Source organism: Cimex lectularius, unplaced genomic scaffold (assembly GCF_000648675.2).
Source record: "Cimex lectularius strain Harlan isolate CLEC.00 unplaced genomic scaffold, Clec_2.1 scaffold13, whole genome shotgun sequence".
In the NCBI taxonomy this organism is placed as follows: Eukaryota; Metazoa; Arthropoda; class Insecta; order Hemiptera; family Cimicidae; genus Cimex; species Cimex lectularius.
In genome coordinates, this window is record NW_019392649.1 from 867284 (window position 1) to 882740 (window position 15457).

The following is a 15457-nucleotide window of genomic DNA, read 5'->3' on the forward strand; positions in this document are numbered from 1 at the left end:
GTATTTTATTTACTGATTTATTTGCTTACAAGACGTTTATAGACAGCCCGTGTCCTATCCTAAAAAGTGGATCTCCATGCAGAAATTCAGTTGCGACGTTGATCACTGCAATAGTGTTTTATAAAATGGTGCAATGTTTTTAATATAAGAACGAATGTTTTATTTATTTTACTGAATCATGAATGTCATATTTTTTATTTACTATATACACTTAATAATTTTTTATTAACAGAAATAGACAGTTTATTGTTTCTAAGACTAAATGACTCGTTCTCATAAAACATTGTGTTTTGTGTCATTATTTATTCACTAAATATAAGTGATTAGAAATTGTGACGCTTCCTCTTGAGGACTTCGGGGTAATGAACCTGCTTGGTCGTTTACGAACTTCCTGGTCTGTTTTGGCCGGTTGACGTGATTCGGCTTTTCAGAATCTTCAATGGTAGGTTTACGTTTGCTCTTCATACTAATAACCCTGTCCAACTGATGATGACGAAATGCCAAGCGCGTCCAAAGCACGGATAAGACGATCAATTTACAAAACTGCTTATGTTACTAACGCAACAATAGTTTATTTTTTTCACAATCTTCAGTGGTAGGTTTATATCAGTGCTTCACCCTGCTTATAACCCTGACCGACTAATGATGTTAAAAGCCAAAATGCGTTTAAACCAGCTAGGCGAGGATCACCAGAATGATCGGAAACGTCCCCCAACTACAAATTATCTTTTTTGTTTGTTAATACACTAGAACAGTTTATTTTTGTACCACATTTGAAAAAAAATCAGGTTATAAACTGTCATTGTAATTATTAATGAAAAATAAATGGTAGTGGTCAACAATGGACCATGTAGATCGCAATGGTAAGAATAAGAATAAGAATTTCGTATATTAGTTCACACTTTTCACATTTTTCAGTGGCAGGTTTATATCAATGCTTAACCCTGCTTAAAACCCTGACCGACTGATGATGATGAATGCCGAAAGCATCCAAAGCAGCCGATAAGACTATCAATTTGCAAATCATCTACTTATGTTACTAAATAGTTTATATTTTCGCATTCTTCAGTGGTAGATTTATATTCGTTATATCATTGCTTCACCCTGCTTATAACCCTGGCAGACCTCTGATGACGAAATGCCGAAACGCGTCCAAAGTCAAGTTGGTATGACCAAAATGACCGTAAATGACTATTATCTGTTTGCCGCTAGACTCAATGTAATTTTATTAGGACCAGCCAATACAATGGGAAGAATATAGTTCACAATTAAATCATTTTAAATAATCCATTATATTTCGTGGTCCGATTTACCAAATAACTACTTTCAATTAATAATCTTTATGTAAGGTATTTGTTGAAATGAAAAATGGCAAAAAGGAGGGAAAATTCGAAAGGTGGGTTGAGATGGGAAATGGGTGAAAGAGAGGATCGAAGTCACGATAGCTCAAATGGTAGAGCAGCGGCGTATTTAGCCGAAGGTCGTGGGTTCAAATCCCGCTCGTGATACTAGCTTTTTCATTTCAACCAATATCTTACATAAAGATTAATTGTAAATAATAATGATTAATAAAATGGCAAAGCAATATACAATAAATCGACCTAGGGTCAAAACGTTAACTGGATCATTTTGTCTGTTCCTCATGGGTGATAGCGTGAAACTGAAACTTGTTTGATTAAAATCTAAAGCCGCGGAGTAGAACCATCGATCGATTTGATGCCCCAACCTGCTTATAACCCTGACCAACTTGCTATCTTCTTTGGGCAGACAGATCAAATTGAAAACGACCAAGCTACATTATTTGAAACGATTTTCGCTTTTCGTTATTACATTATTAAAAATTGAAATGTATATATTTTTAAATTAGCTCCAGACTGTTCATAAATGGAGAAAAGCAAGATCGATAATTGTAGATAAATTTTTGATTTATAACAAATTAATACCAACACAGATCTTTTTGGGAAAGTGAGGTATAAAACAATAATTGTCTCACTTACATCTGTATCGTTGTGCACATATAATTTACATTTATTTATCCGTTAGATTTGATTATACATCATTCGATTATACATTACGTACAAGGCACCCATAGTCTCATAAATAGGATAGGCCGTGTAAATAAATAATGGAAACTGAGGGACGAGATACAGGAAGAGGCCATTCTAGGTTTGCCAATTGATGCCACTACTCCAAAGTACAACTCTACCAAGAAGTTCAAAGTACTGATATCAGAACGGGAAGAATGGGCCAAAGGGACACTACTAAAGGCAAATTCCTACTGGTATACTGACGGCTCCAAAACCAACAAGGGTACGGGAGCTGGGGGGTTCTTTGGGACGAACCCCAAGACCGAACTGACGGTAAACCTAGGTAATTATGCTACAGTTTTCCAGGCTGAAATCATAGCGATTGAACAATGTGCCAGAGAAATAAACAGGCTAGGCATACATTCACGGAAAGCCGGGAGCCAATTTCTCTGACAGCCAGGAAGCACTCAGAGCCTCATGCGAGGCAAAGGCAAAGAGTGTTTGGAACTGCATGGAGGCCCTGACGGAAGTCAGCGACATTAATCACTTGACCCTGGCATGGGTCCCTGGACATTCGGGGCATAGAGGCAACGAAAAGGTTGACATCTTGGCCAAAAAGGGAGCTAACATGGACTCTCTGGGCCCAGAACCCTACTGCGGCCTAGCAGCCTGCCCTCGAAATAGGATATATCTTAAAATGGATCCTTAATGAGTGGAACAATACCACAGGTATGAGGCACGAGAAGAGATTCTTAGAAGGACCATCCCCATAACTTACAAAAGAATTACTGGAAGGCAGCCGCATACAAACCAGGATTCTGGTTGGACTCCGGATATGGTACTGCCACTTAAGAAAGCACATGCACCGGATAGGAGTACAGACAGAAGAAACACTGTGCAAATACGGCCAGGAAGCGGAGGAGACCGCAGAACATATTTTATTTTTCTGTGGAGGTCTATGTAGGTGCAGATTCCTTCAACTAGGACAAGAAAAGCCACAAGCAAGATCCTACACCAAGGAACCGCTGGCAAAACTGTGGAGGCTGGTTAATAAGCTGAAGCTGGCCAGTGAGTTATAAATAACAGGGGAGCACAATAGATCTCGAGGTGCAGTAGGCCTTGTGGCCGTCTCTTTTATCCCTATACCTATCCATACATTACGTACAAAAAGGATATTTGTTCATTTTTAAACAGTAGGCTGAACATTTTTCATTTTCTGGATGATAAATATATCTTAATTATATAATGTACGTTGCATCTAATTAGTTAGCCTTAAAGCAAGACTGGAATAACAAAAGAAAAAAGAATGGAATAAAAACCAAAATACGGCTATTAATGAGATAATATGCGATGGGTTGTTAGAAGTGGGAAACTAATCATGGAAATTCACTTTCGCGTCCACGATGTGGTTCTTGGACCAGAAAACGAGAAAGTGATTGACTCCGGCCATGCTTCACTGTTCATACTTATCGATTTAAACAGAGACAATTTAAAAAAATGTGAATAAATTTTTACATGTGGGTTTCCTGTGTAATCAGCTCAGTGTGTATTAATATTTTAATAGATTTGTGGTTTGATGATTAATTCGCACTAGGAATAAAAAGCCACCCTAATTGACAAAATTAAATCAATATTTATGATTTGAAGTATATTTTATATAAAAAATAGTGAAAATTGAACTGAATGGATTGACTTTATTGAAAATTTTAACAAATGGGACAACTTTGAGGTATTAGAGTATATTACATCATTATTACATGATGTATTTAAGACCTCATTGTTTAACAAACATTTATCTAACACTAATCCACTATGGCAGATACTATTATACTTGATGCTAGGTGTTGGTCTGCGAGTCGAGAGAGTTCCTCACTGAAGATGGCGACGAAACGCTTTTGAGTAGTTCAACAAACCCGAGTTTAGACGGACCAAACTAATGACCCAATGCCGGTTCAGCATGAAAATTAACACGTCAGGACCAATGAAACGTTTTCTTATAAAGTTCTTCTAGATACGGTTTTTTTAAAGTATAATTTATCTCTACCTTAATGAAAGCAAATTATTTTGTGTTCGCTTTTGTTTTTGTAATATATTATAGTGCTTTTGAATTGAAATTGTTCTAAAAACCACTTACCCGAAGCTGAAGGCGTGACAGGTTGACCGCTCGCACTCCTGCTCGCACTGGCGGACGGTCGCGACTGTCACGTTGACGTTGACATCAGTCTCTTTGAGCCTCTTTCCAATGGCCACCCTCTGGTAGCATTCTAAAACAGAATATAATTTAAACGTTAGCCCTTTTCAAGATTTCTGCCCGATTTTGAGTCTTCAGGCAGGTCTAATGCGTCTGTCGGCACAGAAAGAAGAAAAAGGCAGCCGAGCGTCCCTCCTCCGCCTTTTATGAGGCCACTTACAACAGAATAGGCCGTTGCGCAGTCACGGTAGGGAAATCAGGCCTCCCTACAAATTAGATAACAATTAAACTTTTTTTATGCTTTCTATTGAAAAAGATATCGGAGATGTGTGTGTTGTCGCTGGACCAATAAATACACCACCAGTGGGTGTATCAAGAAAAATATGATGGGCTTTCAACAAAAATTTCATATTTTTACGTATATATTTCCGATTTTGATCTGCTATTAGCAATCTTTATACCAGGCCAATCCTTCATGCCACTGTTTCTCCTTCGAAAAATTCTTGTGTAAAATAGCTATTTTTTTCCCTTTGACAAAATAATTCATATTAAAACAAGTAATAACCTGAAGAAGTAATGTTTGGTTGTAGCTGGAAATTAGATTTAGTGAAATCTTTCCCTTGGTTTGACGGGAAGTGACCAGTTTATCTAGCTGGAACAAAACTTTTGACTAGAACAAAACTTGGAACTTTTCGGGGGTCAATTTTGCATACATTATTTCTAACCCCATTACGTTTAGTGGTCTGATTGACCAAATTATTTCTTTCAATTAATTATTCTTGGTATGTAAGGTCTTGGTTGAAATGGAAAAGTCTGTGTCATGAGCGGGATTCGAACCCACGACCTTCGACTCAATCCACCACTGCTCTAACCACTTGAGCTATCGTGACTTCGATCCACCCTAACGCCAACTCCCCAGTTCGTGACACTAACTCAGACCACTCAGACCACTAAACATAACGGATTTAATAAGTAAAACGAAGTATAACTTTGCTAACAGCTACCCGTGGCCACTTCTTATGTCGCCGAGAATCGAACCTGATTACACGACCTTTGAAAAAATAGCCAAAAGGAGAGAAAATTCGAAAGGTTGTAGATTGAGATGGGGGAGTTGGTGTCAGGGGGGATCGAAGTCATGATAGTTCAAGTGATTAGAGCTGCGGCATATTGAGCCGAAGGTCGTGGGTTCGAATCCCGTTCGTGACGCTGACTTTTTCATTTCAACCAAGACCTAACATACAAAGAATAATTAATTGAAAGATTATTTCTAACTATTTGCACTAATGTTTATATTGATTTAATATACATAAGGGACAAGCTCGTGATGAATACCTCCTTCTAATTACAAAAACAGCATGGATCATTGCCCGATAAAGTTAATTATCTTCACAAATGACAGTCTCACATAACATGGGCTCTTAAAAGATTGTAGAAAATGTTTACTTATTTTTGTTTTTCACTTAAGTATTTTGATCTGTGATGGTGCGGATTCGCTGAACAGATTTTGCTGATAAGTTATATTCCTGTTTGTAATAAATTTTTCTTTGACACCACCTAGCGATAAATTTTGTTTCATGTGAGGTAGTCTACCACGTTTGTTTTATGTAATGTTGTCTACCATTTTGCTATAATTTATGCTTTAGTCTACTATTTTGCGATGAATATTTGTTATGTTATACATAAAAAATACTCTGTGAACATTTTTTATGTAAAAAAATCTAGGACAAGTCCATAAGGCATCAGAGATATTTTATATTTAATTATAATATCAAGGATGATATCAATCGCACCAAGGTAAATTTTTTTAATGTGATGTCTTTCAATTTGTGATACATTATGCTTTAAATGATGCAGTCTACTATCCTGGGAGAAATGTTTTTAATGTAAAGTGTACCACTTTGCAAAAAAAATTTCTTTTATGTGATGTCTACAACTTTCTGATAAATTATGCTTTATACGATGTAGTATTGGAGTACTGGGCCGTTTCTCCGCTCTTGTGGTTTTGTAATGATAATTTGTATTATCATAAATCGTTACAAATAATTAATATAATATTGGGAAGTATCCTGGAAGTAGGAGAACGACTTGGTTTTTGAAAAAAGATCGTGGTGACCGAGGGTAAATGGAATCCTGAAACAAAAAACTGTATATATAATAATAATAAAATAAATAAATACAAGCTCATCAATATAAATCGTTAGTCGCCCGGAGCCCTTCGTCCTTTCCAAAGATTCTACTGTTCAATTTTTCAAACCAACAATGGACTTAGTCAAGAAACCACTACGACTTGGATTTTAATAATTTTACAAGATGTTTCAGAGGAGATAATTTCAAAAAAATCCAACACCACATTCGTTTTGGACAGAATCAATTGTAAGATTTCCTCTCGGGGTCTGCGGGGTGAACATGTAGTTTGGGCCTTTAGCCTGTACCCAACATTTTTGGTATGCCAATCCTTACTATTTTCGTACGCCGAACCCTTTTTGACCTTTTCCCTATCTTGACTAACGTGATGATGATTTAGTTAAGTCGTGAAACGTGTCGGTTTTTTGTTGGACAGGAATATAACAAGGCGAGGCACGAACACAAACACTGAAGATGTTCGGATACAACCAAAAACGAAAAAAAAATTTCCATTCAATTGTATGTATTAAGTTCGTACAATTGTGTTGATAGTAATAAAAATCACCAAGGAATTGTAAAGTAAACAATTTGCTTCTTCTTTAAGCAATTTTTTCCTAGCTATAAAAAAAAGCAAATATAGTATCTATAAATGAACGAAAACTGCATAAGTTGAAAAACTATTACTGCTATGATAATAATTCTGTTGAAAAAATATTCAAAAGATTGTTGGTTCGATTTGCTAAGTAAATAAATACTTATTTGGAGATCGTGAGATGCAATCTGGTGTGGCGTAGGTTTAGAAAACATTTTCTTATCGTGCCAACGTTTCGATCTTAATTGAGATCATCTTCAGGGCTCAATGTTTGTTTCTGTGTAGATGTGTCATTGCTGTGTGTCGTGTTGAGTTAGTAAATTAATATATTACAATTAATTAAGATTTTTAGTTGAGATAAAAAAGTCAATGGCACGAGCGGGATTCGAACCTACGATCTTCGGCTAGATACGCCGCTGCTATACCAGTTGAGCTATCGTGACCTCGATCCACTCGGTCACCAACTTCCTATCTCAACCCCACCTTTTGAATTTTCCCTCCTTTTTGCCATTTTTCAAATGTCGTGTAATCGGATTGGATTCTCGACGACAAATGAAATGGCCACAGAGAGCTTTAGTGAACTATACTTCATTTTAAATCATTAAATTCACTAATTTCGTGGTCGCTTGACCAATTAATATATTACAATTAATTAAGGTTTTTAGTTGAGATAAAAAAGTCAATGGCACAATTTTTCAATTTAAAATACTTCACTAAAGCTCTCCGTGGCCATTTCATTAGTCATCGAGAATACATTCCGAATGCACGACATTTGAAAAATGGCAAAAAGGAGGGAAAATTCAAAAGGTGCGGTTGAGATGAGAAGTTAGTGTCCGAGTGAATCGAGGTCACGACAGCTCAAGTGGTAGAGCAGCGGAGTATCAAGCCGAAGATCGTGGGTTCGAATCCCGCTCGTTCCATTGACTTTTTTATCTCAACTAAAAACCTTAATTAATTGTAATATATTAATTGGTCAAGCGGACCACGAAATTAGTGAATTTAGTAAATTAATACATTGAAAACCCAACGATTTTTTATTGCTAATCCAACAATTAAAGTGATTTTCAATTGTTTTCTCTTGAATGAGTAAATTAGTAATTTCCTGGCTAAAAATAAATATAATGGCTAAAGGAGAACGAAGAAAGTTGGCAAGGATGAGAACTGATGGACAGTACAGTGAATGAATAATGATGATTAATTAAAAGTAGCGGCAATAAGAAAATTGAAATGAGTTTGAAACGTAGGAATAAACAAAGAAAAAACTGAAAGATATCTTCTATCTTACAGAATTTTCAAATTTATAATAGTATTAGAGAATAATTTTTATGCCAGTCCTTAAACCGCTATTGTTTTTTCGTAATTAAAAAAAAAAATTGTATTTACAAACAATAAATGGTTTATTTCTTTCTTTAATAGAACCAATTAGCAATTTGCCAGTCGTTAACTCGCTTAATGGAGCGTCAATATCGGATTGTCTTTCCAAGTTGGTTTGTCAAATCTGATCTTACTGTGATTTTATGGATTTATTTATATAAAAACGTTTGAGAATCAAGCAATTTAATCTCCTGGACAGGGCTTACGAAGCGAAACAAATTTAAGTTAAGATAGTTCGCAAGCAAGACTTTCAATGACCAACTCGTCCACCCAATAACCTAAATAAATTCCTGTATTAAGTTTCTAAGAGGAAGCACCACGATTTCTGATTTCTCACAACACAAATTTAAATAAAAACACTACAGTATAATATCTAAGTAAGTCTATTTTCAAAAAATGCTTAACGTACTTAAGTAAAATTTAGAAGAATGTTGTTTCATCTCTATTAAAACGTAAACTGTGTTCGGTGTGCTAAAATATTAATGTGCTAAATAGAGATGGCCAAATCAGGATAAAATTTAATATTATATTATAAAAGATTTCTATAAAGGCAATTTTAAACAGATAATCCAGCAATTCTGTATACTTAATTTGTGACATAAAAAATAAATTATTCAATTAATATTTTGTACAGAAGAACTTTGAAAACTTGTGAATAACCTTTCTGAACACGTTAGCACATTTTACAGATAAAAATCGAAAAATTTAATAACAGATTTATACATTTAACACGATTCGGCAGTGTAAATACAGTAGATAGTTATGGCTTGAAACGTTGTTTTAGGTATTATCTTCTGTATTTTCCATCTGCTTAAAGCTAAAAGTAACCAAAACTTCCATTAACTGTCAACAAAGCCTGATTGAAAGATGTCAAAACTTTGACGTATAAAACCTTCAATAATATAAAAACGTATGGCCAAAAATTGGTAAAATTGGGTCGGTAATTGAAACTTGGAATTCTTTCTGTGAGTGGTTTCTGAAGAGAAATTTGTGATCCAGTTGGAGAAATAAGTCCAACAGATTTTGTATCTAGATCAATTGTAAGTTTATGCTGTGTTTGTTAATTGACATCCTTCCTCAAAACCTTAATATGCCTATCCAAGAATATTCGTGAATTTTTTAAACTTTAAAAACTCATTGATATCTAAAAGTTTCAAAAGCTTCGGGCTAGTCGATAGGTGGAATTTCTTGCAGAACTGTTCTTAATATTAAATTTTTTTTGTATCCTACATCTCGTTGTTTTAGTATTTTGGGTATTTTCGAGCACATTGTTTTGTCTATCCTGTTTGTATACTCTGTCAAGACACATTTTTTCTTGTGATTTTGTACTTAGTAACTATTTAGGATCTCCTAGTTTGTCATTTAATAAACCGTATAATCTAAAGAACTTCATCATTACAAATCCAACTTCAGATCAGAATATTTAACACGGGTACATTATAGTAGCTTATAAATATTATCGTACTGTCTGAATTTCATTGAAAAAAGCTGTAAAAAGATTTGGATAATTATATGAAACGACTTCCTTTACGTAGGGTAAGTCAGGGGCCAAAAGAGAGTTGGCTTGCAAATCACTCCCATCCTCAGCTGTTATTATTCCCATTTCTTTCTTTGATAACAAACATAGACTTAAACTAAGCACGGACACTTCGGAGGTACATGTCGATCCTTTAAAATGCATTGGAAATTACGAAAAACAAAATTAATACGTTTTACTAAATCCAACCAGGATATTTCCATTTTTTGATTCCAGTTTAAAATAGTAAATCGTACATTGAAGGACTAGTATAAAATGGAAATATACCGGACATAACAAGGAAAAAAATCCTTTAATGTGATCGTTATAGAACAACCCGGCCAGAATAGGCAGACCAAAATGATCGATAAAGACCAAATTATAGGTCATCACCCTGCAGACCACACAGAGCTCACTCTCTCACCCTCTCTCTCCCTCTTTCTCTCTCTCTCAAAAAAAAAAAAAAAAATCTATGCCAATTGAATCTAATTAAACCATTAACATAAAAAATAAAATTATCAACTGGAGGCTTGAATTATTATTATTATTATCATTTCTGATACATAGCGAAACATCACGGGAACTAGAAGAGATCTGATCTATCGACGTGATAGTTATAACTGTATCCCGTCGGTTTCCGAGCCGGTGGTAATGACTGTCCTATTCTAAATTACTCATATAAAATTTACTTACGTTCTAATAACAATTTGTACAAAAAAGAATAATTACCTAAAATTTTATTTTGTAAAACGCGTTAAAAGTTGATGTAACGGAGGTTCCATACGATCCAACATACTTCGTTATTAATTACTTCGATAAATGTTGTTTTGTGTGTCTGACCCTCCATCTCTCTCATTCTATTTCTCTCTCACTATCTTTCTATGCCTGAATTTCCATTCTACCCCACGTGCTCTCACTCACTCTCTCTCCCTCTCTCTCACCCTCTCTCCATCCCTCCCTCTCCCTCTCTCCCTCTCCCTCTCTCCCTCTCCCTCTCACTCTTTCATTCACAGACACAGACACACACACACACAATCTCTCTCTTTCTTTCTACCTCTCTTTCTTTTTCTGTTCTCTCTAGTTCTCTATAATTCTCTCTCTCTCTCTATCTACCTATCTATGTATCTATCTTTCACACCCACACACACACACACACACACAAAAAAAAAAAAATCACTCTCTTTCTTTCTTCCTCTCTTTCTTTTTCCGTTCCCTCTAGTTCTCTATAATTCTCTCTCTCACTTTCTCTCCCTCTCTTTCTTTCTGTTTCGCTCTCTCTCTCTCCCTCTTAATCTTTTGCTATCTTGCTATCTATTTATTTTCTCTTTACCACGTGCGAACTAAAACATAAAAAATAAAATTTGTTTCGAAATAACCTCATCCAAAGTACTTTTTATGTAAAAGTAATAACAGTCAACGATAACATTATTTACATTGTGTGGTGATTAGTGACCGTTAATCGATATTTATTTAGAAATCGTGAGATGCGGTCTGGTGTGATGTAGGTTTCAGAAAAACATTTTCTTTATCGTNGTTGCATCTGTGTTAACGATGTTTAAAAATTATTGAAGTGATTAATACCAGGCTAATTTGAAAGAACCAAACATACTCAATTCTGTGTGTGGTGATTAGTGACCGTTAATCGATATTTATTTAGAAATCGTGAGATACGGTCTGGTGTGTTGTAGGTTTCAGAAAAACATTTTCTTTATCGTGCCAACGTTTCGATCTTTATTGAGATCATCTTCAGGGCTCACAGTGTTTGTCTTCTGTGTAATTGTGTCATTCTTGCGTGTCGTGTCGGGAGTGCCCAATTACACAGAAGACAAACACTTTGAGCCCTGAAGATGATCTCAATAAAGATCGAAACGTTAAAATAAAGAAAATGTTTTTCTGAAACCTACACCACACCAGACCGCATCTCACGATTTCTAAATAATTATTTACATTTTTTATAAGAAAAATAATTATTACATTTTTAGAGCTAATAAAACGTATAGTACTTTAGTTTATAAGTTTTTTAGTAGTGAGTACTTTTACTCTTTCAGCTGAACTTAAGAAGAAATCTCATAATTTTTTATCAAAGTAATAAATAAGTTCCCACTTAATTTACTATACCATATTATTAATAGGTATATATATTTTTTTTAAAATAAAATGATGGATGATTAAAGTTAGGCACAATCAAAAGGGCTTAATGGCCAAAGTTGAACTATTTAGGCTGGAAATAGTTTATAATCTATAATATTCGGAAATACCCCTGGGCGAATAACCAAAACGGACTGCCTCTTTCACTCGGAAGGTAAAATCTTTCGAAAGTTGTTAACATATAACATCGGATTATGCGAGGATGACTGTATAAAAGTCGGTGTTTTGGCGTGCTTTTCATCCTTTGTCCGCTTTCCCGTAGCAATTTTAGAGAAGAGAACCAAGACAATAAGAGTGAAAAAATCTGTTACATCATCTCCATCATCTTATCGTATAATAACGGCATCGAGCCGCCGCCGCGCCGACTTCTGAGGCGTTAATCTAATACCGGTGGTAAACAAAGCAAATTAAGAAAGTAGTAGATGTAAACGGATAGGAATTGCAAGCTTACAAAATAAGGCGGATAGTTTCATCACGGTCCTAGTTAAGTGCATCTTCCTCAACAATGCCAAGGTGTGCGAGGGTGGGGCTCCAGTTTGCATCACAACCCTCGCCTGATCTTTATTTCTTTTCCTGTTCCACCATTTAGGCAATTTCATGAAACTTCGCTTTTGTGAGATTTCCTCTTGAGACTTAGAGAGGTAATGAACTTTCCGATCATTTTTTGTCTCTCAGGCTCGTTCACTTACTTCTCTTTGTACGATGTCTTTTTGGCAGTAGCTGGACTGGTAGACCAATTGAGCGAGAATGGGCGAACCAAGACGATAAAAAAAGCATGGCATTTAGGCTCAAAAAGTGTAGAGATAAAATAAATCAATACAAGTATTGACACAATAATTGGGTCCACTTAAAGATGGAAAAATGTCGAACCGCACTTGATAGCATACCAAAATGATCATAAACGACCAAAATGCAACTTTATGCAAGGTGATAAACCTGTAATTTAGTCTTTTCGCGTTTCGGCTATTCGCTATCGTCAATGGAGGGTTTGTGTTGATGCTTCACCCTGCTTATAACCCCAATCAATCAACACGTCTGACACCTTCTAAAACCTAACAAAATCATCAACCCTTCTTTCACTTCTTTATTTTTATATCCAGGGCTGGTGTTAATATGTTGTTCTCATTATTTGTTTCTTTTGTCTTGCATTTCGTACTGTTCCACAGGGTACTTTTTCAGAGCTTTTAGGATCTTGATTAAATTAAAAATCTGATTTTCGCAAGTGGGTGTTTTTATGAATTCAACATTTTATCACTAACCCTAAATATAAAAATCATCACCGGCTTGTTACCATATTCAGTACGGGGTTTGTATTATTGCCTTGACTAGTTTATAATCCTAATAACCACTGAACAAGGCGAAAATTCAAAACTCGTCTTACAGACTAAAAACAGCGAAGACAGGCAGATCAAAATGGATGGAAAAAGGCCAAAATATAACTTTTTGCAGGGTGATAAACTTGCAACTTGGTCTTTTTGCATAACGGCTATGTGCTATCCTCAGTGGTGTGTTTATGCTGATGCCTCTCCCTGCTTATAACCCTGACTAACCAGCACGTCTGGCTCATTCTAAATCCCAACAACATTGTCAAATCTTCTTCCTATTCCTTAGTTTTTTCTTTTAGTTTTTTATCCAGGGCTGTGTTAAGATGTTGAGCTATTTTGATTCTTTTGTCACGCATTTTGAACTGTTCTACAGGCTTTCAGTGGTGGGTTTGTATTGATGCCTCACCCTGCTTATAACCCTGACTAACCAGTACGTCTGACTTCCTCTAAATCTCAACATCATCAAACCTTCTTCCTATTCCTTTGTTTTTTCTTTTATTTTTATATCCAGGACTGATGTTAAGATGTTGAGCCATTTTGTTTCTTTTGTCATGCAATTTGGACTGTTCCACAGGGTCCTTTTTCACAGCTTTTAATACTTTAATAATTAATAATTTAAATTAATCCCAAGATTGATCTAGGTAAGTGTATGTTTTTTTGTGATTTAAGAATTCGACCCCTGATTATAAAAATTATAAACGGCTCATCACCATCCTCAGTGGTGGATTTGTAACCCTAATAACCACTGAAATAATTCAAAACTTGTCTGACATACCAAAACAGCAAAGTTAGGCAGACCAAAATAATCGAAAACATCCAAGATTTTTAACTTACATTTGAACTCACGTTTAAAAAGTGTATTACTTTCAATTAAAAAACAAATAAATAAAATACATTTAAAATAAAAATTGTGATCGAAAACAAAAAAAAAATTACTTGGGTTTTTTAAATATTAACTTCATTTCTAAGACTGCAAATAGGCAAATATTTAATTTGTGTATATAGAAAATTTAATTTTCTACTGTCAATTTCTTTGTCAGATTGAAATTTCAGAAGTTTGTTGTTTACAAAACATCAATTAAAAAAAGAGTAACTTTATATAGAGAATTCTGGATTATCAAATTAATCCAGTAAAGAAATTAAATTGGACTGGAGTTAAAAGATTTAAAAAAATAAAAATAAAAAAAGGACAAGCAGACCGGAATGATCGGAAACGATCAGCTATGTTTAACGTTTTAAACATGTTACTTATTTTCGAAGTGTAAACACGTTTTTGAACAGAAGACACTTAATGTTCATGAACAAATTTCATTGAATGAGGCTTAACATTTGTCAACCAAATTTATCCAAAAGTCAACTGAGAACTTGCCTATGTCTGTAGTGTATCCTGGGTAGACGGCAGCGGTGCTCTGTAGTACGAGGAGTAGCAGTAGAGCGGATGGTTGTTCCATCGCGCTGCCCAGTTGCAGACTGTGTTCCTGTTACAGCATCGTTCTCCGGTTTTCAAGAGCCCCTTCCCCTCTCGGATCTCTGCCCTCTTTCGCCCCTTGTATTTTTCCGAGTGCCAACTGGTCCCTGGTTTTGATTCGGGGGCGGAAAAAAGTAGTTTTGTTGAATATATTTAAAAACCTATTGGTCTAGGACAGGCATGGCCGACTCTATTTGCCCCCGGGCCGGATTGGCAAATTTTTTTCTTCTCACGGGTCGGACGAAATATTAATGTCGAGGATTAGCTTGATATATAAAGCTAATAGGTTAATCCTCTAACAAATATTTTCCTTGCTGATCATCAACCTACTGACGTGTATCAAGATTTTTGTTTGGTTCTCTGTAAAGCAAAAAATCTTATAAGGCGTTATCAGGGGGAAGGGATGTTTAAAAACAATAAAAGTTTTGATAGTTAAATTGAAAAATGTTTAGCAAAACACTTATTTCTTTAAGTAAACAAAATTTTATTGTGAAATTTGTTTATGAATAAATATATGTAAATCAATACAATAAATTACCATAACTAATGCGACGTGTTGAGGCAGTTTGCATAGCTTATTTTTTTAAATATATTTGGTTTAATATATATTATTTTTATATCTATATTCTATACTTTTAGTAGCTATTCTTACAGCTACACAGCTTCCAAATATAAATCATTCAATCTTAATC

General features: G+C 35.2%; 1 protein-coding gene across 3 annotated transcripts in view; it reads right to left on the reverse strand.

Annotated features, from left to right (window-relative positions):
• Positions 1–14792, reverse strand: part of LOC106664558 — a 47309-nt gene extending 32517 nt beyond the window's left edge. The window contains exons 1-2 of one of the 3 annotated variants that reach the window (XM_014390381.2): positions 14667–14789; positions 4162–4291 (exon numbers count right to left, since the gene is read on the reverse strand). In XM_014390381.2, the coding sequence (XP_014245867.1) occupies positions 4162–4291; positions 14667–14748 (212 nt within the window). In that variant the 5' untranslated portion in view covers positions 14749–14789. Of the gene's footprint in view, positions 1–4161; positions 4292–14666 lie in introns of all 3 variants that reach the window. The other 2 variants (XM_014390382.2, XM_014390384.2) reach the window with 2 other exon arrangements.
• Positions 14793–15457: the final 665 nt, after the last annotated feature.